Source organism: Anolis carolinensis, unplaced genomic scaffold (genome assembly GCF_035594765.1).
Source record: "Anolis carolinensis isolate JA03-04 unplaced genomic scaffold, rAnoCar3.1.pri scaffold_21, whole genome shotgun sequence".
Taxonomy (NCBI): domain Eukaryota; kingdom Metazoa; phylum Chordata; class Lepidosauria; order Squamata; family Dactyloidae; genus Anolis; species Anolis carolinensis.
In genome coordinates this window covers 832709-858473 of record NW_026943831.1, presented here as the reverse complement: position 1 = coordinate 858473, position 25765 = coordinate 832709, and the positions used below count along the sequence as shown (strand labels likewise).

At 45.7% G+C, this 25765-nt stretch overlaps 1 protein-coding gene across 1 annotated transcript in view; it reads left to right on the top strand.

Annotated features, from left to right (window-relative positions):
* LOC100565343 (uncharacterized) overlaps positions 1 to 25765 on the top strand; it is a 290729-nt gene that overhangs the window by 204033 nt on the left and 60931 nt on the right. Inside the window, exons 19-23 of the mRNA XM_062966504.1 lie at positions 15481 to 15650; positions 15764 to 15879; positions 21206 to 21369; positions 22604 to 22754; positions 23933 to 24001. Of these exons, the coding sequence (XP_062822574.1) occupies positions 15481 to 15650; positions 15764 to 15879; positions 21206 to 21369; positions 22604 to 22754; positions 23933 to 24001 (670 nt within the window). The remainder of the gene's footprint in view (positions 1 to 15480; positions 15651 to 15763; positions 15880 to 21205; positions 21370 to 22603; positions 22755 to 23932; positions 24002 to 25765) is intronic.

Genomic DNA, 25765 nt, shown 5'->3' with positions numbered 1-25765 from the left:
AGCACAATATTAGCATTAGCTATTACTATATTGAACTATACCACTATACTGTAATATTATTAGTAATATTATATGTAATACTAGCTTTGCCCGGCCACACGTTGCTGTGGCTTATGGCAGTCCTTTGTTGGCCAGGTGGAATAGCAGTGAATAGCTTTGCAGTCTCAAAGCCTGGCCGTCTTCTGGAGTAGCTGGAGCTTTTTGTTGTATGAACGTAGAGGCATGGATGAGGGGTTGTGCTGCCAAGTTTAGTGTTTCTGGGATGTGTAGTTTTCTTGTTTTGTCCTAGGCCGAAATTTCATTACCCTTTTATATATATAGATAGAGTATATAATTAATATTATTATATGGTATTATTATTAGTGTTCTATTGTACTACATTATAATATTATTATCAATATGATATGTATATACAATATATTATATTATAAAACTGAGGGCGGGGGCCAGGTAAATGACCTCGGAGGGCCGCATCCGGCCCCCGGGCCTTAGTTTGGGGACCCCTGATCTAGAGGAACGGCATTGTGTGTGGGATGGAGGGAGCCTGCTTTCTGCAGCTCCAGAGACTTGGTAAGAGAAGAGTTTCCACCTCAACCTTAGGAAGATCTTCTCTTCCCAAGAACTGCTACAAGTGGACTAAATAGTGACCTCAGAATGCGGCGGCCCCATGTTGTTCATATTAATATCTCGCTTGTTGTAGCTCAGATGCAGCTGAGGTTTTTTCTGACATTTCAGAGGACAGGGATTTGATGGGTTGCGAAGTGACGGGTCTGTCAGCATTAGAAGGGAATGCAACCAGATGAAGCCAATATTTTGGATTCCTGTACTCGTTCCCAAGCAACAGGAGAAAGTGAAACTTGCAGGTCCCTTGGGAAACGGCCTTCGGATGATGGGGGGCTGGGTTGTTGTGTGTTTTCCGGGCTGTATGGCCATGGTCCAGAAGTATTATCTCCTAATGTTTTGCCCACATCTATGGCAGGCATCCTCAGACGGGGAGTTTTCACGAGAAGCTAGATTAGGCTTGAGAATGGAAGGAGTGAAAAATAGACTAATTAGACGCTCTGAGAGAATCTGTGAGAAGACTATGAAGCCCCGATGTGTTCAGCATGATCTTATGGATACTTGGTCAGGCTTTAATTAAGGAGTGTGGGCTTCACACCTCTCAGACAAGACAACGTTGCCATAGGGAAGGCTCTCCTGTCTCTGCTCTCAAGTTCATGATTCAAATATCCTTAAGTTTCCTGTTCTGGTTCATGCCTTGGTTTCTTTGAAGGGTTTACCTTGGAAAAGTTGTTGCTTTCTTGTTTATGGATTTATATTTCAAGTACTGCTGTACTTTTTGTACTTTGGCATTTTTGGATTATTTCTATTTTGTGTTGTTTTGTATTATTCCCTGTTCTGCTGGTCCCTTTTGGAAATGCCTTTTCCCCCTTTTGACCTGCTTCTTCAATAGACATTTGTAGTTAGAACTGCTAGAATCTGTTGTGGTGCTGGGTGAAAAGGTGTTCTTGTTAATGTGGGATTTGTGTATTGATGGTGTTTAAATGAAATTTGTGTCTTGTCTGTATTGCATACTGATTGCATCATCCAGAATGGCTTATTTCGAAAGACCTAGTGACTAGAAGGAAATTCATTCGAATACAGAACAACTGCATGGTTTTCAGAAAGCTAGAGACGTTGTTTCAAGTGAGAAACAGCATTTAGTTAAAGCTGAGTCTGAAACACCTAAGAAAGTTACATCAGGTAATGAACTTGAGATGAGTACACAAAAGAAGGCTAATAATGGAACACCGAAAGGTAAAGTAACAACTAAGTAAATAAATCAAGAGGTAACAGAAAATGTACAGTCAGGACATGTGAGTGCAGGAAAGAAAGAAAGAAGAAGATGTGCTCTAGTACAGTAGAGTCTCACTTATCCAACATTCGCTTATCTAACGTTCTGGATTATCCAACGCATTTTTGTAGTCAATGTTTTCAATATATCGTGATTTTTTGGTGCTAAATTCATAAATACAGTAATTAACTGCGTAGCATTACTGCATATTGAACTACTTTTTCTGTCAAATTTGTTGTATAACATGATGTTTTGGTGCTTAATTTGTAAAATCATAACCTAATTTGATGTTTAATAGGCTTCTCCTTCATCTCTCCTTATTATCCAACATGTTCGCTTATTCAACGTTCTGCCGGCCCGTTTATGTTGGATAAGTGAGACTCTACTGTACCTTATAAGTCTGATCCAAAGAAGTTCCACTGATTCCATTCAACTACTGCTGCGCTGCACTTACTCTGACAGTTCTCACTGCTTTTCTCTCCACAAGGAGACTCTTGAGCAGAGACTGGGGATTGTGGGTCTTTGAGCTAAGACTGGCTATTCAGTCTAGTGCAGGGGTCCCCAAACTTTTAAAACAGGGGGCCAGTTCACGATCCTTCAGACCGTTGGAGAGCCGGACTATAGTTGGCCACCAAGCAATAATAATTAATAATAATAACAACAACAGGAACAAGAACAACAACAACAACAACAAAGAGAGTTGGAAGAGACCCTTTGGGCCATTGAGTCCAATCCCCTTCTGCTTTTGTGCACCAAAAGCACAAGCAAAGCACCCCTGACAGATGGCCACCCAGCCTCAATGTTAATAATAATAATAATAATAATAAAAATGAACATGCAAAGATACTGTGGGACTTCCGAATCCAGACTGACAAAGTTCTGGAACACAACACACCAGACATCACAGTTGTGGAAAAGAACAAGGTTTGGATCATTGATGTTGCCATCCCAGGTGACAGTCGCATAGATGAAAAACAACAGGAAAAACTCAGCCGCTCTCAGGACCTCAAGATTGAACTTCAAAGACTCTGGCAGAAACCAGTGCAGGTGGTCCCAGTGGTGATGGGCACACTGGGTGCTGTGCCAAAAGATCTCAGCCGGCATTTGGAAACAATAGACATTGACAAAATCGCCATCTGCCAACTGCAGAAGGCCACCCTACTGGGATCTGCACACATCATCAGAAAATACATCACACAGTCCTAGACACTTGGGAAGTGTTCGACTTGTGGTTTTGCGAAACGAAATCCAGCATGTCTATCTTGTTTGCTGTGTCATAATAATAATAATAATAATAATAATAATAATAATAATAATAATAATAATAATACATCACACAGTCCTAGACACTTGGGAAGTGTTCGACTTGGGATTTTGTGATACGAAATCCAGCATGTCTATCTTGTTTGCTGTGCCATACAACGTCATTGTGTTGATAATAATAATAAAGAGGGTTGGAAGAGACCCCTTGAGTCATTTAGCCCAACCCACTTCTGCCCTTGTGCCGTGGGGGCCGGATAAATACCTTCGATGGGCCGCATGTGGCCCCCAGGCCTTAGTTTGGGGACCCCTGGTCTAGGGGGTCAGGCTAGATGCCCTCAAGGGCCCTTCCATACAGCAGACCTCCCTGATCCCATTCCTGCCCCAGAGGTGACCCTGGACTGCGGCTTTGCACACACCTGGCCCCCCTCCTCTGTTGCCCCCCCACCTCACCCAAAGCCCAGGTGTTCGTCTTCTTTGCCTTTGGATGTGGCGTCTTTGATCTGTCGGTGTAATTGGGATGTTTTTCCTCTTCCCGCTGTTCTCCTTGAGGCCTTGATTGCCGTGACGCAAACCGGGACACCCCGGCGGCCTTCTTCCTGAGGATAAAATGTTGATAGCGGTGGGGAGCATATAATGAGGGTGATTAACCTCCTCTTAACATAATTATTGGGGTGTTGTGTGGTTTCGGGGCCGTACGGCCGTGTTGTAGCAGCATTTTCTCCTGACGTTTCGCCACAGCCTCAGGCCCCTTCCTTTTCCCCCTCAGCCGCTTAAGCGGCTGAGGGGGAAAAGGAAAGGGCCTGAGGCTGTGGCGAAACGTCAGGAGAAAATGCTGCTAGGACACAGCCGTACGGCCCCGAAACCACACAACACCCTAATGATTCTGGCCGTGAAAGTCTTCGAGAATATAATTGCAGAGACTTTCCTCTCCTTGGGGGCATGTGCTGTTAGTTCTCGTGGGCAATTGCTTTCCGGAAAGGTTTCGTGCTCGCTCACCTCAAAGGGCACTCCGGGGACGGTCTCTGTGTTTATGGTGCATTGGCCTGGACGGAATGCGATCCGGCAGGCAGGCGACACCGCGTCTTCGGAGGCACAAAGGGGCTCATTAACCGTCAGAGCAACATGAAATGCCCCCGAGTCGTCACTGCCGCTTCCTGTTTAATTAGCGCCGAGGAGAGCTTCGTGTCTGTTTTGCTTGACGAAACTCACGAAAAGCCGATGTTTCCATCATTGGGCCGCTCAGTCCTGGCGATGAGAGGCTCGTTCCTTGCAAAGCAACAGGCTTAACGCTTTGAGACGTTGCTGCAATCCTAACCAGATCGCAGTCCCTTCGTTTTCTGTACTTGTGGGTTCAGTAGTGTGTCATTCCTCTGATACTCAGCAAGTGTCAGAGGAATGTTGGGTCAGAGCATGAGGGGGATGATGGGTTTCATAGTGAGGAGTCTGTGACTGATTGGAGAGAGTTGGAGGCAGATGAGACCGATGTTGTGGATTCCTGTGCTCGCTCCTAGGCAATGGGAAAGTGAAAGTTCCAGTTCCCTTGAGAAAAGGCCTTGGGCCGATGGGGAGTGTTCCCAGAAGTTAGATTAGACCTGAGAACACAAGGAGTGAAAAAGAGACAGATATTCTCAGAGAATCTGAGATAAGACCTCAAAGGCCAGGTGTCTTTTGGCGCAGGCATAAAGGGGCTCATTAACCGTCAGAGCAACATGAAATGCCCCCGAGTCGTCACTGCCGCTTCCTGTTTAATTAGCGCCGAGGAGAGCTTCGTGTCTGTTTTGCTTGACGAAACTCACGAAAAGCCGATGTTTTCATCAACCCTGGCGATGAGAGGCTCGTTCCTTGCAAAGCAACAGGCTTAACGCTTTAAGACGTTGCTGCAATCCCAACCAGATGTCTGTACTCAAGGGTTCGGTGGTCTTCTGTTGCTTTGCCCCCCAAGATCTGCAGCCTTGCAATTGAGCTGAAGCCCTTCCAGGATTCAAGGCAGGTGCAGAGGTTTGTGTATGTGAGAGAGATAGATTTTGAAGCCTAGTTGTGTTGCACCTATCAAGGCAAACTCTCAAACCCCCCAGGCCCGGTTTCCCAATGAGGTGCTAAAATGTGAGGAGACAGAGATAATAATAATAATAATAATAATAATAATAATAATAATAATAATAATAATAATAATAATTTTATTCTTATATCCCGCCCCATCTCCCCGGAGGGACTCGGGGCGGCTTACATGGGGCCAAGCCCAGACACGACAGCACAAATCAGATAAAACATTAAACCGAGCAGTAAAACTTCAACATGATTAAAAACAGTCATAAAAGTCAATATACACAATAATATTAAAATCCCGATTTGGGTCAAAAGATCCAGGCCAAGGTGCAAAGCAATATCAAGTTATCAGGGAGGGATAATTATGCAGCAGGTGTAATACTTAAAGTGCTGAATGAATCCTAAAAACAATCCAGAGGGTCTACTGCTTAATAGGTAAATAACATGATCCCACAAGGATCAGTCAACGAAGGCCTTCTGGAATAGCCAGATACCCTGTTTCCCCGAAAATAAGACAGTGTCTTATATTAATTTTTGCTCCCAAAGATGCGCTGGGTCTTATTTTCAGGGGATGTCTTATTTTTCCACAAGGAAGAATTCACATTTATGGTTGAATTTTTTAAAAATGAAAATGTATTATCTACTGTACAGTAGTTGTCATCACAAAACAGCATAACCAAACTGTGAATCCTTTCAAGAATTTCTATATTATATTTTATTGCTATACTGTTTTTAAGTTACTGTTTTAAATTTCTGTTCGTATGTAAATGTATTTTGTTGTTGGGCTTGTCCCTGTGTAAGCTGCCCTGAGTCCCTTCTGGGAGATGGAGGTGGGATACAAGAATAAAGTTATTATTGTATTATTATTATTATTTCTTGTTACTACCTTTATTTCCATGTACAACAATCTATGGTATGTACATTTACCGATTCTACATGCTTCCAAACAAAAACTTTACTAGGTCTTACTTTCAGGGGAGGCCTTATATTTAGCAATTCAGCAAAACCTCTACTAGGTCTTATTTTCTGGGGATGTCTTATTTTCAGGGAAACAGGGTACAACAAACTGTATTTGCAAATAGAGACCTGAGGGTTCTTGCTCTTTAAACCCCAGGACTCTGCCACACAGCACTTTATAGCACTTTAACTTCCTCCTTGTTTACAAGCCTTATTTAGTGCACTTTTCCCCAGTTCATTTTATGATTTTATTGCTGTATTTTAAGCTGTGTTTTATTAATGATTGTGATTTTATTTTATGTCTTTTTGATTTACATTTGCACTGGGTTTTTTTTTTTTGAGATATGATGTATTGTATGTCTGTTTTGTATTCGTAAGCCACCCCGAGTCCCCCGGGGAGATGGAGGCGGGGTATAAAAATAAAATAAAATAATAATAATAATAATAATAACAACAACAACAGGAAAAACTCAGCCGCTATCAGGACCTCAAGATTGAACTTCAAAGACTCGTGCAGAAACCAGTGCAGGTGGTCCCGGTGCCGTGCCAAAAGATCTCAGCCGGCATTTGGAAACAATAGACATTGACAAAATCACGATCTGCCAACTGCAAAAGGCCACCCTACTGGGATCTGCACGCATCATCCGAAAATACATCACACAGTCCTAGACACTTGGGAAGTGTTCGACTTGTGGTTTTGTGATATGAAATCCAGCATATCTATCTTGTTTGCTGTGTCATAAAATAATAATAATAATAATAATAATAATAATAATAATAACAACAGGAAAAACTTAGCCGCTATCAGGACCTCAAGATTGAACTTCAAAGACTCTGGCAGAAACCAGTGCAGGTGGTCCCGGTGGTGATGGGCACACTGGGTGCCGTGCCGAAAGATCTCAGCCGGCATTTGGAAACAATAGACATTGACAAAATCATGATCTGCCAACTGCAAAAGGCCACCCGACTGGGATCTGCAGCATTATCCAAAAATAAATCACACAGTTCTAGACACTTGGGAAGTGTTCGACTTGTGGTTTTGTGATATGAAATCCAGCATATCTATCTTGTTTGCTGTGTCATAAAATAATAATAATAATAATAATAATAATAATAATAATAATAATAACAACAGGAAAAACTTAGCCGCTATCAGGACCTCAAGATTGAACTTCAAAGACTCTGGCAGAAACCAGTGCAGGTGGTCCCGGTGGTGATGGGCACACTGGGTGCCATGCCAAAAGATCTCAGCCGGCATTTGGAAACAATAGACATTGACAAAATCACGATCTGCCAACTGCAAAAGGCCACCCTGCTGGGATCTGCACGCATCATCCGAAAATACAACACACAGTCCTAGACACTTGGGAAGAGTTCGACTTGTGATTTTGTGATATGAAATCCAGCATATCTATCTTATTTGCTGTGTCATACAATAATAATAATAATAATAATAATAATAATAATAATACTAATAATACACGAAGCGCAGTGCAGCTTGGCTAGGGCTCTCTTGCCTTTGCTGCATCAGGGCTTTTCTGAGAGAGAAAAGGGGTGGGGGTGGGGGAGGGAAGCCTTGGGGAGGGTCCTGGTCTGCCCAAGGCCTCCGCTGTGGGGCTGGACCTGTCTGTTGTAGTTGTAGTTCAGCAAGTGTCTGATGATGGGTCGGAGCACGAGGGGGATGATGGGTTTCAAAGTGAGGAGTCTGTGACTGATTGGAGAGAGCAAACATTCAGTGCCGTTTGCACATTTCTCCTTACACGCCTTTCTTTCCCTTTCATCCTGCCCGTTGTTTCCCTTTCATCTTGTCCCGTATGGTGCTTTGATCAGTTGTTTATCAACATAATCCAAGTAAGCAATTTCCCCGCAATTTCCCGATTACAAATCGTGCAATCTATCAACCGCCATTTGGACTTCCTGGGTCCTATTTGCACTTCCTTCCTTCCTTCCTTCCTTCCTTTGAGGCAGGCACATTTGGTTCAATCCATCAAAACCATTCCTGTTTGAACCTTCTTCCTTCCTTCCTTTGAGCCTGTTTCTACCTGATGCTTATTGCCCTGGTCTGGCATATTTCTCATGCAGACCCTTCAACTAATTTTTTTGCATAACTAAGACAGGCTACTTGTTGTTCACTGTTGGGTCCTTCTGCTTCCATTTGGTGGTGTCTTATTGCCCTGTGAGCCTTTTTCATGTGTACTTCTCAAGGTCCAAGGCCTCTGCTGTGGGGCTCGACCTGTCTGTTGTAACTCAGCAAGCGTCAAAATATTTTTTTTTCTGATGATGGGTCAGAGCATGAGGGGGATGATGGGTTTCAAAGTGAGGAGTCTGTGACTGATTGGAGAGAGTTGGAGGCAGATGAGACCGATGTTGTGGATTCCTGTGCTCGCTCCTAGGCAATGGGAAAGTGAAAGTTCCCGTTCCCTTGAGAAAAGGCCTTGGGCCGATGGGGAGTGTTCCCAGAAGTTAGATTAGGCCTGAGAACACAAGGAGTGAAAAATAGACAGATATTCTCAGAGAATCTGAGATAAGACCTCGAAGGCCAGGTGTCTTTTGTCAGAGTAATTACGCAGCGCAGCAGCAGTTGGATGGAGTCAGTGGAACGCAGAACGAAGAGACACCCAGAGACGCTGGTAAAACTATATACAAAGTTTTATTCTACAAGACAAACAGACTTGCAGACAAACAAAGGACTTGACTCTCAATCTAGGCAGACAGCACTCAAACTCTGAACTGATGCAATCAGCAATGCACAAACACTTGTGTCTGGACACTCCCTGGTTCCAGCCACACATCAAGGACATCACAGCTTCTTAGTAATTAACTTTTTCCAGACTATAGTCCACTCTGGATGATGCAATCAGGATGCAATACAGGCAAGACACAAATTTCATTTAAACACTACCAGTACACAAATCCCACATTAACATCTTTGGCATGATTTCATGGGTGCCTGGACGGTCTTAATTTAAGTGGTGTGGACTTTGGCATTCTTGAATGACTGCTATTTTGTACTTTCTATTCCACTGACCCTTTTAGATTTGCCCTTTCCCCCTTTTTATTTGCTTTCTTTAATAAATATTTTTAGATAAAATTATTGGACTCTGATGTGGAGCGGGGTGAAAAGGTGTCTCAGTGCCAGAGTGCACGGACGAGTGGGTGGAGGGAGCCTTCCTCCTCCTCCTCCTCCTCCTCCTCCTTGGGGTCCAGTGACCCCTCCAGCCCACCCTCGGCGCAAAGGAGCCCAAGCGTCCCTCTCTGCTCCAGAAGAGCTGGGGTGGTCTCTGTATTTTTTTCTGTATTTTTATAGCGTTTTATAGTGTTTTCGGTGTTTTATTGTACAATGTTTTATGCTGATTTTATATTGGAAACCGCCCTGAGTCCCTTTCGGGAGAGAAAGCGGTATACAAATAAACTTTTACTTACTTACTTACTTACTTACTTACTCTGCTTGCTCAAACCCAGCCCAAACCCTTATGAGGAAGCCTTGTTTCTCGGCCAGGAAGCCCTGCTGCCGCCTTGGGCTGATCCTCTTGCGTTGTGTCACATTGTGGGGTCCTTTGAGGATTCCGGTTGGGGAAATAATCGCCACAAACACAGGGTTTGGGAGCGATGCTGAGCGCGATAAACGGGGAAGATTACAGCCCAGCTTCTCCGCGGCGGCAGTTAACTCCCAGCTGGCGAGTTCTGGGCCATTTAATAGCAATCAGGGCCGCTATTTGCAGCTGCCTCCCTCCGGGCCGGATATCGATCGGGGAGGGGTGGGTGGGTGGGGGGACTATCTTGCAAATGGAGGAGGAGGAATGTTTGTATCTGCCCTGACTCCCCTCGTATATTATTATTATTATTATTATTATTATTATTATTATTATTATTATTATGACACAGCAAACAAGATAGACATTCTGGATTTCGTTTCACAAAATCGCAAGTCGAACTCTTCCCAAGTGTCTAGGACTGTGTGATGTATTTTCGGATGATGCGTGCAGAGCCCAGTCGGGTGGCCTTTTGCAGTTGGCAATTGTGATTTTGTCAATGTCTATTGTTTCCAAATGCCGGTTGAGATCTTTTGGCACGGCACCCAGTGTGCCCATCACCACCGGGACCACCTGCACTGGTTTCTGCCAAAGTCTCTGAAGTTCAATCTTGAGGTCCTGATAGCGGCTGAGTTTTTCCTGTTGTTTTTCGTCAATGCGACTGTCACCTGGGATGGCGACATCAGTGATCCAACCCTTTTTCTTTTCCACAACTGTGATGTCTGGTGTGTTGTGTTCCAGAACTTTGTCAGTCTGGATTCGGAAGTCCCACAGTATCTTTGCGTGCTCATTTTCCAATACTTTTGCAGGTTTGTGATCCCACCAGTTCTTTGCTGCTGGGAGGTGGTACTTGAGGCATAAGTTCCAATGAATCATTTGGGCCACATAGTTGTGCCTCTGTTTGTAGTCTGTCTGTGCGATTTTCTTACAGCAGCTGAGGATTGATCAATGGTTTCGTCAGCTTCCTTGCACAGTCTGCATTTTGGGTCATCAGCTGATTTTTCGATCTTGGCCTTAATTGCATTTGTCCTGATGTCTTGCTCCTGGGCTGCAAGGATCAGGCCTTCTGTCTCCTTCTTCAGGGTCCCATTTGTGAGCCAGAGCCAGGTCTTCTTCTCAGCTTTTCCTTCCATTTTGTCAAGGAACTTTCCATGCAATGTTTTGTTGTGCCAGCTGCCAGCTCTAGTTTGTAGTGCGGCTTTCTTGTACTGGTTTTTTTTTTTTGTCTGCTGTGTTTTGAGGAGTTTCTGATTTTTGACTTCAATCAAAGCAGGTTCTTCACTTTGCTTTACATCTTCTGCCAGGGCATTTTCCTCTTCTTTGACTGCTTGTTTTACTTGTAAGAGTACTCTGCCCCCTGATCTAGGACTCAATAATAATAATAATAATAATAATAATAATAATAATAATAATAATACAGTAGAGTCTCACTTATCCAACACTCGCTTATCCAACATTCTGGATTATCCAACGCATTTTTGTAGTTAATGTTTTCCATATATCGTGATATTTTGGTGCTAAATTCGTAAATACAGTAATTACTACATAGCATTACTGAGTATCGAACTACTTTTTCTGTCAAATTTGTTGTTAAACATGATGTTTTCGTGCTTAATTTGTAAAATCATAACCTAATTTGATGTTTAATAGGCTTTTACTCAATCCCTCCTTATTATCCAACATATTCGCTTATCCAACGTTCTGCCGGCCCGTTTATGTTGGATAAGTGAGACTCTACTGTAATAATAATATACTTTATATTCTGCTCTATCTCCCTGAGGGAACTCAGGGCGGATTACAGAACACAGATGTAGCAAGCGCCTTTGATTATCTCCCCGCTAAAAGCAGTACCCGTTTATCTACTCGCATTTCTGCTTTTGATCGGCTAGGTAGGCAAGGAGCTGGGGCTAATGGCGGGTGCTCACCCCGACCCGGGCTTGCTTGAACTGCCGACTTTTCGATCAGCAGGATAGGTAGCCCATCCTCTTATGGAGCCATGGGTTCAAACGGCAGGAAAAGAGATGGCCATGTTCTAGCACAGGCATGGGGCAACTTCTGGCCTGCTTTTGGACTTCAAGTCCCACCATTCCTCACAGCCTCAGGCCCCTTCCTTTTGCCCCTCCGCCGCTTAAGCGGCGGAGGGGCAAAAGGAAGGGTCCTGAGGCTGTTAGGAGTGGTGGGTGTTGGAGCCCAAAACACCTGGAATGGTGTACTCCAAGGCTTAGAAGCACCTCTTACTTAACACCACACTCCAGTCCAGAGTGAAATAGCAAAGCAGATATGAAAAGCAGTCCAGAAGCAGGCCAGAAGTTGCCCCATGCGTGTCCGAGCAGCATTTTCTACCGATGTTCCTCCAAGACCATGAGGTCCCTTCCTTGGGTCCATCTACTGTAGGAGAAGCATGACCAGGAGCAATGAAAGTGAACTCGTGTCCATAGCAGTGGCTTTGCCATGTTCTCCTCCACTCAAGGTACCCAATGTTCCTACAACAAAGGTGCCTCCAGGTCCCTCCTTCCGCCCACGAGAACCCTTTTTGTGCCTTTGTTCACACTGGACGGAGTTGAAAAGGTTCCCCTTGATGGGCCCGTCCGTGCTCCCGACAACCGCGAGGCTTCGATCCGATGCACCGCTGGCTCCTGACCCATTTCTTCCCTGCTTCCTATTCTTCCAGTTGCCTGGCAACGCATCATGTACTCTTGCAAAGGGATCGGTTTCAAAGGCGTCCGCATGGGCATTGTGAGCGAGCCCCTTCCGGACGGGCTTTCTCCTCAATCACGCAGGACGGGTCACTGCGGCCGGATTCGTGGCCACGATGAGTCACCGCTCCCATTGCGTGCAGTGCGCGGCATTTGCCCCTTTGGAGACCCACACTCCATTATTATTATTATTATTATTATTATTATTATTATTGACACAAAGACGTAGTATGACACAGCAAACGAGATCTATATGCTGGATTGTTCTAGTTTATTATTTATTTATTTATTTGCAGTATTTATATTCCGCCCTTCTTTCTCACCCCGAAGGGGACTCAGGGCGGATTACAATGAACACATATATGGCAAACATTCAATGCCAACAGACAAACAACATATATAGACAGACACAGAGGTATTTAACTTTTTTTTCCCAGCTTGTTGTTGTTGTTATTATTATTATTATTATGACACAGCAAACAAGATAGATATGCTGGATTTCGTATCACAAAATCACAAGTCGAACACTTCCCAAGTGTCTAGGACTGTGTGATGTACAGTAAAGTCTCACTTATCCAAGCCTCACTTATCCAAGTTTCTGGATAATCCAAGCCATTTTTGTAGTTAATGTTTCCAATACATCGTGTTACTTTGGTGCTAAATTCGTAAATACAGTAATTGCAACATAACATTACTGCGTATTGAACTGCTTTTTCTGTCAGATTTGTTGTAAAACATGATGTTTTGGTGCTTAATTTGTAAAATCATAACCTAATTTGATGTTTAATAGGCTTTTCCTTAATCCCTCCTTATTATCCAAGATATTCACTTATCCAAGCTTCTGCCGGCCCGTTTGGCTTGGATAAGTGAGACTCTACTGTATCTTGGATAATACATAATAAATTGCCCTGAGTCTTCTCTCGAGGAAATGGAACGGTATATAAATAAAGTTTTTTTATTATTATTGTATGACACAGCAAACAAGATAGATATGCTGGATTTCGTTTCACAAAACCACAAGTCGAACACTTCCCAAGTGTCTAGGACTGTGTGATGTATTTTCGGATGATGCTGCAGATCCCAGCAGGGTGGCCTTTTTGCAGTTGGCAGATTGTGATTTTGTCAATGTCTATTGTTTCCAAATGCCGGCTGAGATCTTTTGGCACGGCACCCAATGTGCCCATCACCACCGGGACCACCTGCACTGGTTTCTGCCAGAGTCTTTGAAGTTCAATCTTGAGGTCCTGATAGCGGCTGAGTTTTTCCTGTTGTTTTTCGTCAATGCGACTGTCACCTGGGATGGCGACATCCATGATCCAAACCTTGTTCTTTTCCACAACTGTGATGTCTGGTGTGTTGTGTTCCAGAACTTTGTCAGTCTGGATTCGGAAGTCCCACAGTATCTTTGCGTGCTCATTTTCCAATACCTTTATTTATTTATTTATTTATTTATTAAACTTGTATACCACTACTCCCAGTTTGGCTTGGACCGGTTTATAGAAATAGATTAAAACAATACACTTAGCTTTAAAATAACAATAAAAAACAATAAAAACAACAATAAAAGCAACAATAAAAACAGACATAGCCCCGAGTTTTCACCCATTGAAAGCTTGTCGGAAGAGCAAGGTTTTGCAGGCAGGTTTGTGATCCCACCAGTTCTTTGCTGCTGGGAGGTGGGACTTGAGTCATAAGTTCCAATGAATCATTTGGGCCACATGGTTGTGCCTCTGTTTGTAGTCTGTCTGTGCGATTTTCTTACAGCAGCTGAGGATATGATCCATGGTTTCGTCCGTTTCCTTGCAGAGTCTGCATTTTGGGTCAACAGCTGATTTTTCAATCTTGGCCTTAATTGCCTTTGTTCTGATGGCTTGCTCCTGGGCTTATTATTATTATTATTATTATTATTATTGTTGTTATTATTATTAACATTGAGGCTGGGTGGGCATCTGTCAGGGGTGCTTTGCTTGTGCTTTTGGTGCACAAAGGTAGAAGGGGGTTGGACTAAATGGCCCAAGAAGTCTCTTCCAACCCTCTTTATTATTATTAACACTGAGGCTGTATTCGTTCTTTTTTTTATATACTTCGAAATAAGATATGTGCAGTGTGCATAGGAATTTGTTCATAGTTCATATTTAGAGTACAGTCTGGCCTTCCAGCGGTCTGCGGGACCATGAACTGGCCCTCTGTTTTGAAAGTTTGGGGACCCCTGATGTCGATTGTGTTTCCCCTTGATATTGGTGCAACTTGTGTTTATTACACCGTATGTGTTGTTGCATTGCGAGTGCTTTCTAAGCCTCCCTGAGTCCCTTTTGGGAGAGAGATGGTGGCGGGGGAGAAATAAGGTTTATTATTCCTATGTGGTAGAATGAGGTTGGACTGGGTGGCCTCTGGGGTCCCTTCCGACTCTGGGGCTCCGTGGTTCCCTCTTCCAGATGAAAAGACATTCCCCGAGAATCGTGGAGGATGGGCTGGGCTGTGGCGCAGCTGGCTAGTAACCAGCTGCAATAAATCACTACTGACCGAGAGGTCATGAGTTCGAAGCCCGGGTTGGGTTAAGCCCCCGACCATTAAATAGCCCGGCTTGCTGTTGACCTATGCTGCCCTGAAAGACAGTTGCATCTGTCACGTAGGGAAATTAAGTACGCTTTATGCGGGAGGCCAATTTAACTAATTTACAACATCATAAAAACTGCCAGCAAAACACGAGGAAAGGAATGAGGAAGTACAGCCACTAGTGGACAGTGGAGCAACAGCTCCCCCTGTGGCCGGAATCGTGAAGCTGGAAAAAAAAAGTTAAATGCCTCTGTGTCTGTCTATATATGTTGTTTGTCTGTTGGCATTGAATGTTTGCCATATATGTGTTCATTGTAATGTGCCCTGAGTCCCCTTCGGGGTGAGAAAGAAGAGCAGAATATACATACTGTAAATAAATAAATAAGTGCGCTGAGTCAAAAAGGGACCTGAGTTCTTGAGAAGGGGTCTGTGTGTGTGTGATGGGCAGGGGCCTTCTCGTTGCCCCCCGCTCCGTCTCCCACAGTGGGTCTAATGCACCCTCCAGGTGTTGCCAGGGTGGCTCCCTGCTGACGGGGGCTGATGGGAGCTGCAGTCACGCACCCGCCATTGACTCTCCCCCCCCCCCCCCCCGCAGCGAGTGCCACAACTCCTCCGACCGCATCAAGGTCCGTGTCTGGGACGAGGACGACGACATCAAGTCCCGGGTGAAGCAGCGGCTCAAGCGGGAGTCGGACGACTTCCTGGGCCAGACCATCATCGAGGTGCGGACGCTGAGCGGAGAGATGGACGTCTGGTACAACCTGGGTGAGTCCCTGGGGGGGGGGGGCGCGGGGGTCCCGGTGGGGCAGGGACGGGGTGGCCAGCGGTCAGTCGGCCAAGCCGGGCACCCACCGTCACGGTGGCGCTTCCTCCCGCAGAGAAACGGACGGACAAGTCTGCGGTGTCGGGGGCCATCCGGCTGCAGATCAACGTGGAGATCAAGGGGGAGGAGAAGGTGGCCCCCTACCACGTCCAGTACACCTGCCTCCACGAGGTACGCCTGGGGTGGCTTCGGGAGGGAGGAGCGGGGGGGGGGGGGGTCTCATTCCAAGCGCCACTGCCGGACCGTCAAGGCAGAGGTGCAGCCGGCGCTTTTTCCTGCTGCGAGCACAAGATCCATGAGCTTCTCTGTTAGGAAGATGGGGAGGGAGAAGCCCCTTCGCTCAAGTTAGCAAACAGTGACGGGTGAGTCCGTGCATTGGGCGGCTTATTTATTTATTTCGTGTCAAACAGAAGTTAAAACAAAAGTTTATACAACAGTAATAATATCAAACAACCACCAATGCAATTCAGTCAACTTCAAAGGTGGGGGGGGGGGGACTATAGCAGCAATGTAAGATAAAATCATTAGATTAAAATATCCCAATGAAAGGAACCTAATAACATTCAAAATAGAATTATAATGAGGCTGGTGAGAAGTTAGGAGCTAGAGATACAACAGACTTTATTAGCAAACTAGCTGTGCCCAGCCACGCGTTGCTGTGGCGTTATCTGGTGGTGTTGGTGAGAAATTGTTGAGGTAGTGGTGGTATTGAATGTCTGTTGTATGGTTGTCTTTATGTTTAGTATGCACACTTAAGTGGATTATATGGCAGTGTGGAGTCAAAATAATCCAGTTCAAAGCAGATAATATAAGATTTTAAATGGGTTATATAGCTGTGTGGAAGGGCCTTGAGTCTACACTGCCATATAATCCAGTTAAAATCAGATAATCTGTGGAAGAGGCCTAAGTGAGGCTTAACTGTGCCTGTTCCCTGGGCTGAGTAGGTTGCTAGGAGACCAAGTGGGTGGAGCTTAGCCTTCAAACTGGCAGCAATTGGATAAAAACTATTATTCCTCTCCCTGTAATTAGGACTTTATTTTTCTTTTCCTTTTTGTTGTATCAACCTAGAGCCGTGAATGATGGGTTGTGTTGTCAAATTTCGAGGTTGGGGGGCCTGTACTTTTGTTGTTTTGTCCGCTGCCCTGATGCCATCACTCTTTTATATATAGACTAGCTGTGCCCGGCCACGCGTTGCTGTGGCGTTGTCTGGTGGTGTTGGTGAGAAATTGTTGAGGTAGTGGTGGTATTGAATGTCTGTTGTATGGTTGTCTTTATGTTTAGTATGCACACTGAAGTGAATTATATGGCAGTGTGGACTCAAGATAATCCAGTTCAAAGCAGATAATATAAGATCATATAAGATTCTAAATGGGTTATATAGCTGTGTGGAAGGGCCTTGAGTCTACACTGCCATATAATCCAGTTCAAATCCTAAGTGAGGCCTAACTGTGCCTGTTCCCTGGGCTGAGTAGGTTGCTAGGAGACCAAGTGGGCGGAGCTTAGCCTTCAAACTGGCAGCAATTGGATAAAAACTATTATTACTCTCCCTCTAATTAGGACTTTATTTTTCTTTTCTTTTTGTTGTATCAACCTAGAGCCGTGGATAATGGGTTGTGTTGTCAAATTTCGAGGTTGGGGGGCCTGTAGTTTTGTTGTTTTGTCCACTGCCCTGATGCCATCACTCTTTTATATATATAGACTAGCTGTGCCCGGCCACGCGTTGCTGTGGCAAAGTGGTGGTGGTATCGGTTAAAACTTGTTGTGGAATTTTTATTTGACGTTATTTGTATTTTTTAAAATTAATTTTATTGTCACTTATCTTTTTTATTTATTATATTTTATTATTTTGTTGTATTATTTTTAGTCATTTTTATAGTATTTTATTGTATTAATTATTTTAGTGTTTTTTATAATTTTTATTGTATTATTTGTATTTATTTTTTTATCATTATTTTATTAACACTGGGCTGAGTGGGTTGCTAGGAGACCAAGTGGGTGGAGCTTAACCTTGTAACTGGCAGCAATTGGATAAAAACTATTATTCCTCTCCCTCTAATTAGGAATTTATTTTTCTTTTCTTTTTGTTGTATCAACCTAGAGGCATGGATGAGGGGTTGTGATGTCAATTTTCGAGGTTGTGGGGTGTTTACTTTTGTTGTTTTGTCCGCTGCCCTGATGCCATCACTCTTTTATATATATAGATAGAGACCTGTGGGTTCTTGATCTTTGAACCCAGGACTCTGCCGTAGAGCTTGGACTCTGCTCTCTTGCCTTTGCTGCAGCAGGGCTTTTCTGAGAGTGGGCGGGGGGGATAATATAATAATAAAATAATAAATTTCTAGACCACCCTTAAGTTAGCAAACCGTGAAGGGAGAGTCCATGCATTTTGGCGCTTCCTGAGCTTCCATGGCTCCCTGCTGTGCCAACCTGGGAGTTGTCGTTGGGTGAGGTTCCAGCACTCTTTGGCACAGAAGGCTCAAGACTGCAGGACTACATCTCCCAGGACCCCATAACATTGAGCCAGGGCAGTTAAAGAAGTTATTAGAATACTTCTTTCTGTTTTGATAGCATATGGCACTTTATCACTGTTACTTATTTCCATGATACAGCACTTTATGAAACCTGTCCCCATTGGGTTGCTTTTAATTACTCTGATTTTATCTGCTTGGATTTTAATGTATTTGTCCATTATTTTATTTTGTGTATTGTTGGAATGTTTTAAGTTTATGTTAAATATGTTGTTGTTGTTCGGGCTTGTCCCTGTTGTGAGCCGCCCCGAGTCCCTTCGGGGAGATGGAGCGGGATATAAAAATAAAGATTATTATTATTATTATTATTATTATTATTATTATTATTATTATTATTATTATTATTATTATTATTTAAGCAGTGCCAAACGGCATGAATTCTGCAGTGCAGATGCCTCTAAAAGCACCGTTATCCAAGGGGCCCCCGGTCCTTTCCCAGCCTCGGGGCCTGTGTCCTCTGCTCCAGATCTCAGGGCTGCAAGGAAGCATCCCAGGGCGAGAGCGCTGCCTTGGAAATGGTGCCCTGCGAGCGCCCTTGGCCCTTCATGCAGAGCTGCTCTGGCGCAGATCCAGACCGGTTGGCAGGCTTCCTTTGGTTGGCGTGGGAGCGCAACCCCCAGGTGCATCGTAAAGGCCACGCTTGCAAAGTGTTAGAAGCAGAGCCAGGAAAGGCCGGGATTCTTCTTCTCCTGCTCAGCGCTGAGCTCTGTTTCCAGCTGCAGAAATGTTTTCAGATTTGCTGGATGGGAGGTTCATTGTTTGAAGTCCATCCTCCAAGCCACTCTGCCTAGTGCTTAGTATGTCATGCTTCGTGTGTGTGTGTGTGTCAGGAGTGACTTGGTGTGAGAGAATTGGCTGTCTGCAAAGACGTTGCTGCCCAAGGGAGGTGTGGATGTTTGATGTTTTACCATCCTGTGGGAGGCTTCTCTCATGTCCCCGCATGAGAGCTGGAGCTGGCAGAGGGAGCTCATCCATACTCTCCCGAGATTCAAACAGGCAACCTCCAGGTCAGCAATCCAACCTTCAAGTCAGCAGCCCTGCTGGCACAGCATTCCGCCACTGGGGGCTCATGCTAAAACAACTCCACGCAAGGGTGGCTCTCCCAGGGTTTCAGGCTTTGGCCCCAGGACTCCAGGGCCGGGCCCGTTTCCGAACTGACCAAACCCAAAGGGCATGAACTGCCCAGGCCATCTTTCGCCACATGTCTGCCAGTCTTTCCAAGCGTCTGACCACATCCTGTCCATCTAAGGCCTTCTGGCTGACCAGTGCCGCTCCAGGGCCTCCCAGGGCCGCCGTTTAGTTCTGCGCACTTGAAGCGCATGCCACCAACATAATCTGTCAGTGCAAAACACAATAATAGTAATAATAATAATAATAATAATAATCTCATTTGCTATGTCATACTATGTCTTTGTGTCAATAATAATAATAACAACAACAACAACAAGAACAACAACTTTATTTTTGTACCCCACTTGGGGTGGCTGACATATGGCACATGGTGCCTAAAGCAACGCATAAAATAAACACACAGTACAATACAAAATAAAACCAGTAGTATATAAAGCAACAATTGGAACTCAGAACAGCATCCATAATCTATAGTGTCATGATGCAAATTGTGGATGCCAATTGTGGGTCCTTCCCTCCGTCCCTCAAAAACAGAATTAAAAGGCAGCCACATTCACTCTCTCTCAGTTTTGTCCTCCCATTTGGTGAGGAGGAACCATTGGCCCGGCCTTTCCCGTAGAGTCACACCCTTGTCGTCCAAAAAGACAGCGATGTAGGCTTGGTCCCGTCTTTGCTGGAGATGAGGTACCCCGGTGGCACGAGAGGTTACACGGCTGAGCAGCTGAACTTGGTGACCCAAAGGGGAGCGGGGTGAGTTCCCACTGTTAGCCCCAGCTTATTTATTTATTTACATCACTTTTACCCCGCCTTTCTCTCCCGAGGAGACTCAAAGCTGCTCACAGTAAATAGGCAAAAATTCAATGCCTAAAAAAAAATGTAAAAACAACAATTCATATAAAACAATCTACAAAACAACAGTTCATATAAAACAAGTACCATTACAAAATAACATCACATTATATAAAATTTTAAGAATGTCCAAGATTAAAATCCATTTCATCCAGAATCCTCAAGTCTTTGTACAGCTTCTGCCAACCTAGCAGTTCGAAAACATGCAGATGTGAGTAGGTCAATAGGTACTGTAACGGCCGACCACATGACCTTGGAGGTGTCTATGGACAACGCCGGCTCTTAGGCTTCGAAAGGGAGAGGAGCACCAATCCCCAGAGTGGGACATGACTGGACTTAATGTCAGGGGAGAACCTTGACCTTTTCCTTTGCTGGAGGAACCAGGGCCGGTCCAACAATGAGGCGAATTAAGCGGTTGCTTCGGGCGCAAAACATACGCAGACTGCTTTTTCTGTTGATTTCTTGTAAAACATGATGTTTTGGTGCTTAATTTATCAAATCTTATTTATTTATTTATTGACAGCATTTATATTCCGCCCTTCTTTCTCACCCTGAAGGGGACTCAGGGCGGATCACATGACACATATAGGCAAACATTCAATGCCTTTTAACATAGAACAAAGACAAGACAAACATAGGCTCCTCCGAGCGGGGTCCGAACTCATGACCTCCTGGTCAGAGTGATTCATTGCAGTTAATTGCAGCTGGCTTGCTCTCCCGCCTGCACCACAGCCCGGGCCCAATCTTAATGTAATTTGATGTTTAATAGGCTTTTCCTTAATCCCTCCTCATTATCCAACCTTTTTGCTTATCCAACGCTTTTATTTTTCAGTGATTGGTTGGGGGGGGGGCATAATTCTGTTCGCCTACACTTGAAAAATACCTAGGGCCGGCTCTGGGAGGAACACAGTGGGTGGGCCCCGATTGGAGATGTCTCTGTGGCTGACCCCTCTCCCCCTCCCCCCCCCCCCCCCCCCCGTCCACACTAGAACCTCTTCCACCACCTGACGGACGTGCAGGGCAGCGGCGTGGTGCGGATCCCGGAGGCCAAGGGGGACGACGCCTGGAAGGTCTACTTTGACGAAACGGGGCAGGAGATCGTGGACGAGTTCGCCATGCGCTACGGCATCGAGTCCATCTACCAGGCCATGACGTGAGTCAACCGGAGGGGAGGGGGGGGTCGGGCCGCGGAGAGACCCCTGCAAGGCCCCCTCCCTTGCGCAGAGGGGGTCCCGTGGGGCAAAAGAGAGGGGCCGCGCACCCCTCTGGGCACATCCTGCCATCCTTGGGAAGGAAGGAAGGAAGGAAGGAAGGAAGGAAGGAAGGAAGGAAGGAAGGAAGGACGGAAGCGGCCTCGTTTGCATCTTCTCGTTTAATTGCTCTCATTAAAGTGCAAAAGGGAAAAAGGAGAACGGGTGGGAAAAGAAAAGCACGCTCCCCAAAATGATTCCAATGTTTGTTGGATGATGAAAGTAAACAATCAAAGGGAAAAACGGCTATAAATACGGAGGAGGAAGGTGCTTGAAAGGGGCTTGCGTTGCACAACGAGGCAGGAGAGGAGCTCCCGCTAATTAAGAAAGAACGGGCCTTGGGTTGCACAGTCTGCCCTGGGAATAACTCTGCGTGTGCCAAATGTTCTTGTACAACTTGCCCGGGCTGTGGCGCAAGCTGGTGAGCAGCCAGCTGCAGCCAGCTGAGACCAATCACTCTGACCAAGAGGTCATGAGTTCGAGGCCAGCTCGGAGCCTGCGTTTGTCTTTGTTCTACGTTAAGACATTAAATGTTTGCCTTATATGTTTTGGGGCCGGGCTGTGGCGCAGGCTGTTGAGCAGCTGCAATAAATCACTCTGACCATGAGGTCATGAGTTCGAGGCCAGCCCTTGGCGGGATGAGCACCTGTTAATTAAAAAAATTTTAAAAATAGCCCCGGCTCGTTGCTGACCTAGCAACCCAAAAGATAGTTGCATCTATCAAGTAGGAAATAAGGTACCACTTATAAAAAAAGTGGGGAGGCAAGTTTAACTAATTTACGACATTGGAATGAGGAAGTGAGGAAGTGCCATCAGAGTGGATGATGAAGCAGCTGCTCCCCCCTGTGGCCAGAATCGAACATCCCCTCAGGAGAAGGTTAAATTGCCTCTGCGTCTGTCTGTCTCTGTCTCTGTTTGATGTGTTTGTGGGCATTGAATGTTTGCCCTGTATGTACATAATGTGATCCGCCCTGAGTCCCCTTCGGGGTGAGAAAGAAGGGCGGAATATAAATACGGTAAATAAATAAATAAATAAATAAATAAACTGTGGCTGATATTGTCTGCCCTCCTCTTCCTCCTTTTCTTCCTTCCTTCCTTCCTCCCCCTCTTCCTCCTCCTCCTCTTCCTCGCCTTCAGGCACTTTGCGTGCCTCTCCTCCAAGTACATGTGTCCCGGGGTCCCGGCCGTGATGAGCACCTTGCTGGCCAACATCAACGCCTACTACGCCCACACCTCCGCCTCCACCAACGTCTCCGCCTCCGACCGCTTCTCCGCTTCCAACTTCGGGGTGAGTAAGTGAGTGAGTGAGAGACCCTCACGGATGGACACTGGGCTCCACTTTGGACCCCCCTTTGCAGCCATGAAGAGACACTGGCCCGCTTGGCAGCCCTTGGGTCAGGAGAAGCCTGGTCACTCCCTCCTGGCTTGCTCAATGCTTTAGTACAGGCATGGGCCAACTTGGGTCCTCCCTCCAGGTGTTTTGGACTCCAGCTCCCACCATTCTTAACAGCCTCAGACCCCTTCCTTTTCCCCTCAACCGCTTAAGTGATCAGATAATCACATACAACGCAGGTAGATACACTGAGTCACACAGGAGAGAGGAAGATGGATTAGTTTATCCTCCTTATACGAGAGCTATCCAGAAAGTAGATTATGTTTTGGAATTAAAAATGAACAAAGTACAGGAGAAAACATTTACCATATGCAGTTGAAAGCCAGACCCAAATACCACATCTCACGTAGTCGCCATTCAAATCTAGGCACTTACCATAGTGATGAAGGAGCTTGGCAATTCCTGCCCCACTAAATTCTGCTGCTTGCATCCTCAAAAAGTATAGAAGAAAACATTTACCATAGGCAGTTGAAAGCCACACCCAAATACCACACCTCACGTTGTCGCCATTCAAATCTAGGCACTTACCATAGCGATGAAGGAGCTTTGCAACTCCTTCCCCACTAAATTCTGCCGCTTGCGTCCTCAACCACTTGCTTCCAACAATGGGGGCGTGGCTGGCCATGCAGCGTTTTGGCGACACTGTGCAGCTGTGGTAAGGGGTGACCGGCTGGTTGAGGAAGCAAGCGGCAGAATTTAGCGGAGAAGGAGTTGCAAAGCTCATTCATCACAATGGTAAGTGCCTAGATTTGAATGGCGACTACGTGAAATGTGGTATTTGGGTGTGGCTTTCAACTGCCTATGGTAAATGTTTTCTCCTATACTTTGTTCATTTCTAATTCCAAAACGTAATCTACTTTCTGGATAGCCCTCGTATATGTAGCCACCTGCTGATAGGTCATCAGTAGTAAGTGACACTGGCTTAAGCAGCTGAGAGGGAAAAGGAAGGGGTCTGAGGCTGTGAGTCCCAAACACCCGGAGGGAGGGAGGGCCCAAGTTTGCCCATGCCTGGGACAGCCTTGAAGCCCCTCCTGAGCATTGACCTGTCCTCTTCTCTTCCTTCTGGCCGACAGAAAGAGCGTTTTGTGAAGCTCCTGGACCAGCTCCACAACTCCCTCCGGATCGACCTCTCCATGTACCGGGTGAGTGCCGAGGAGGCAGAGCATTGCGCACTCTTCTTGGGAGCAAGGTCTGAAGAACCCAGTGGGGCTGCTCTTGTGCTCAAAGAACATGGCCTGTGCATTTCACCAGGCCCTTCTCATCCTGAGACGGAGCGCCCAGGGCTTCCGGAGAGCAAAGGACGAGGGCTGGGTTGCTCAGTGGAGGGTTGCGGTGCATTGTGTTGCCGTCACACGATTCCTTCTATCCCATAAAAGACTTTCCCTCCTCCATGCTGTCCAAGGGCGTTTGGGGGCGTTTGGCCATTGTTGTCTACCTTCCCGTTAGGTCCAAATGAACGCGGGGACATGGCCCGTCCATCCATGTGGCTTGTGGTGGCCGTTTCTCAGTTCTGAGTAGCGCAGGCATGTGGATGTGCACGCATGCGAGCACAGGCACCCCAGTGTGGCCAGCAACGGTCCCAGGAGAAGCCCCCCGGGAATTGCTTAATTATACATTGCGGGATAACGCTGCTTATTATGAGAGGGAAAAAACCCACTTAATCCTCGGATGAGATGTCAGTTCATTCTGCTGCCAAAAATAGTAGCCGAGTGTGGGATGCAGAGAAATGTAATTAGACCTAATTTGTAATGATAAGGGTCTGTTGCATAAACGGGCTCCTAATTGGCTCTCCCCAATGCGCTCCTTGGATTCCGGGGAGGGAGGGAGGGAGGGAAGGCGCCTCCTGTTCTGGGGAGGAGGATGGGGATCACAATGGTGGTGGTGGTGCTGGTGGTGATGATGGTGGTGAAGATGACGGGGATGATAGTGACGGTGGTAATGGTGATGATAGTGGTGATGGTGATGTTGGTGATGATTACGATGGTGATGATGCCAACATTCGTGGTGATGATGATGGTGATGGTGGTGGTGATAATAGTGGTGAGGATAATGTTGGTGATAATGATGTTGGTGATGATTACGATGGAGATGATACCGATGTTGGTAGTGATGATGATGGTGATGATGGTGATGGTGATGATTACGATGGTGATGATGCCAACGTTGGTGGTGATGGTGATGGTGATGATGGTGGTGATAATAGTGGTGAGGATAATGTTGGTGATAATGATGTTGGTGATGATTACGATGGAGATGATACCGATGTTGGTAGTGATGATGATGGTGATGATGGTGATGTTGATGATGGTGATGTTGGTGATTATTACGATTCTGATGATGCCGATGTTGGTAGTGATGATGGTGATGGTGATGATAGTGAAAATGGTGATGTTGGTGATGGTGATGTTGGTGATTATTACGATTCTGATGATACCGATGTTGGTGGTGGTGGTGATGTTGGTGATTACGAGGGTGATGATGCTGATGTTGGTGGTGATGATTGTGGTGATGATGATGTTGGTGATTATTACGATGGCGATAATGGCAATGATCATCACGTTTGCAGACGGGACCAAGCTGGGAGGGAGATCCAATACTGCAGAAGACAGGAGCAGAATTCAAAACGATCTTCACAGATTAGAGAGATGATTGGCCAAAACTAACACAATGAGTGTGAACAGGAACTTATGCAAGATACTTCACTTGGGCAGAAAAAAATGAAATGCAAAGATGATGGTGATGGTGATGGTGATAGTAATGGTGATGATGATGGTGATGGTGATGGTGATGTCCCTCTGCCTCTCTGGTCAGGCAATGTGTGCTGGGAGCCCCGGGCCCCCTTCTGTCCCCTCTGCCGGGTGGAGGCTTTCCATGGGTGCTCCTCTGACTGCTCTTTCCCTTCCTGC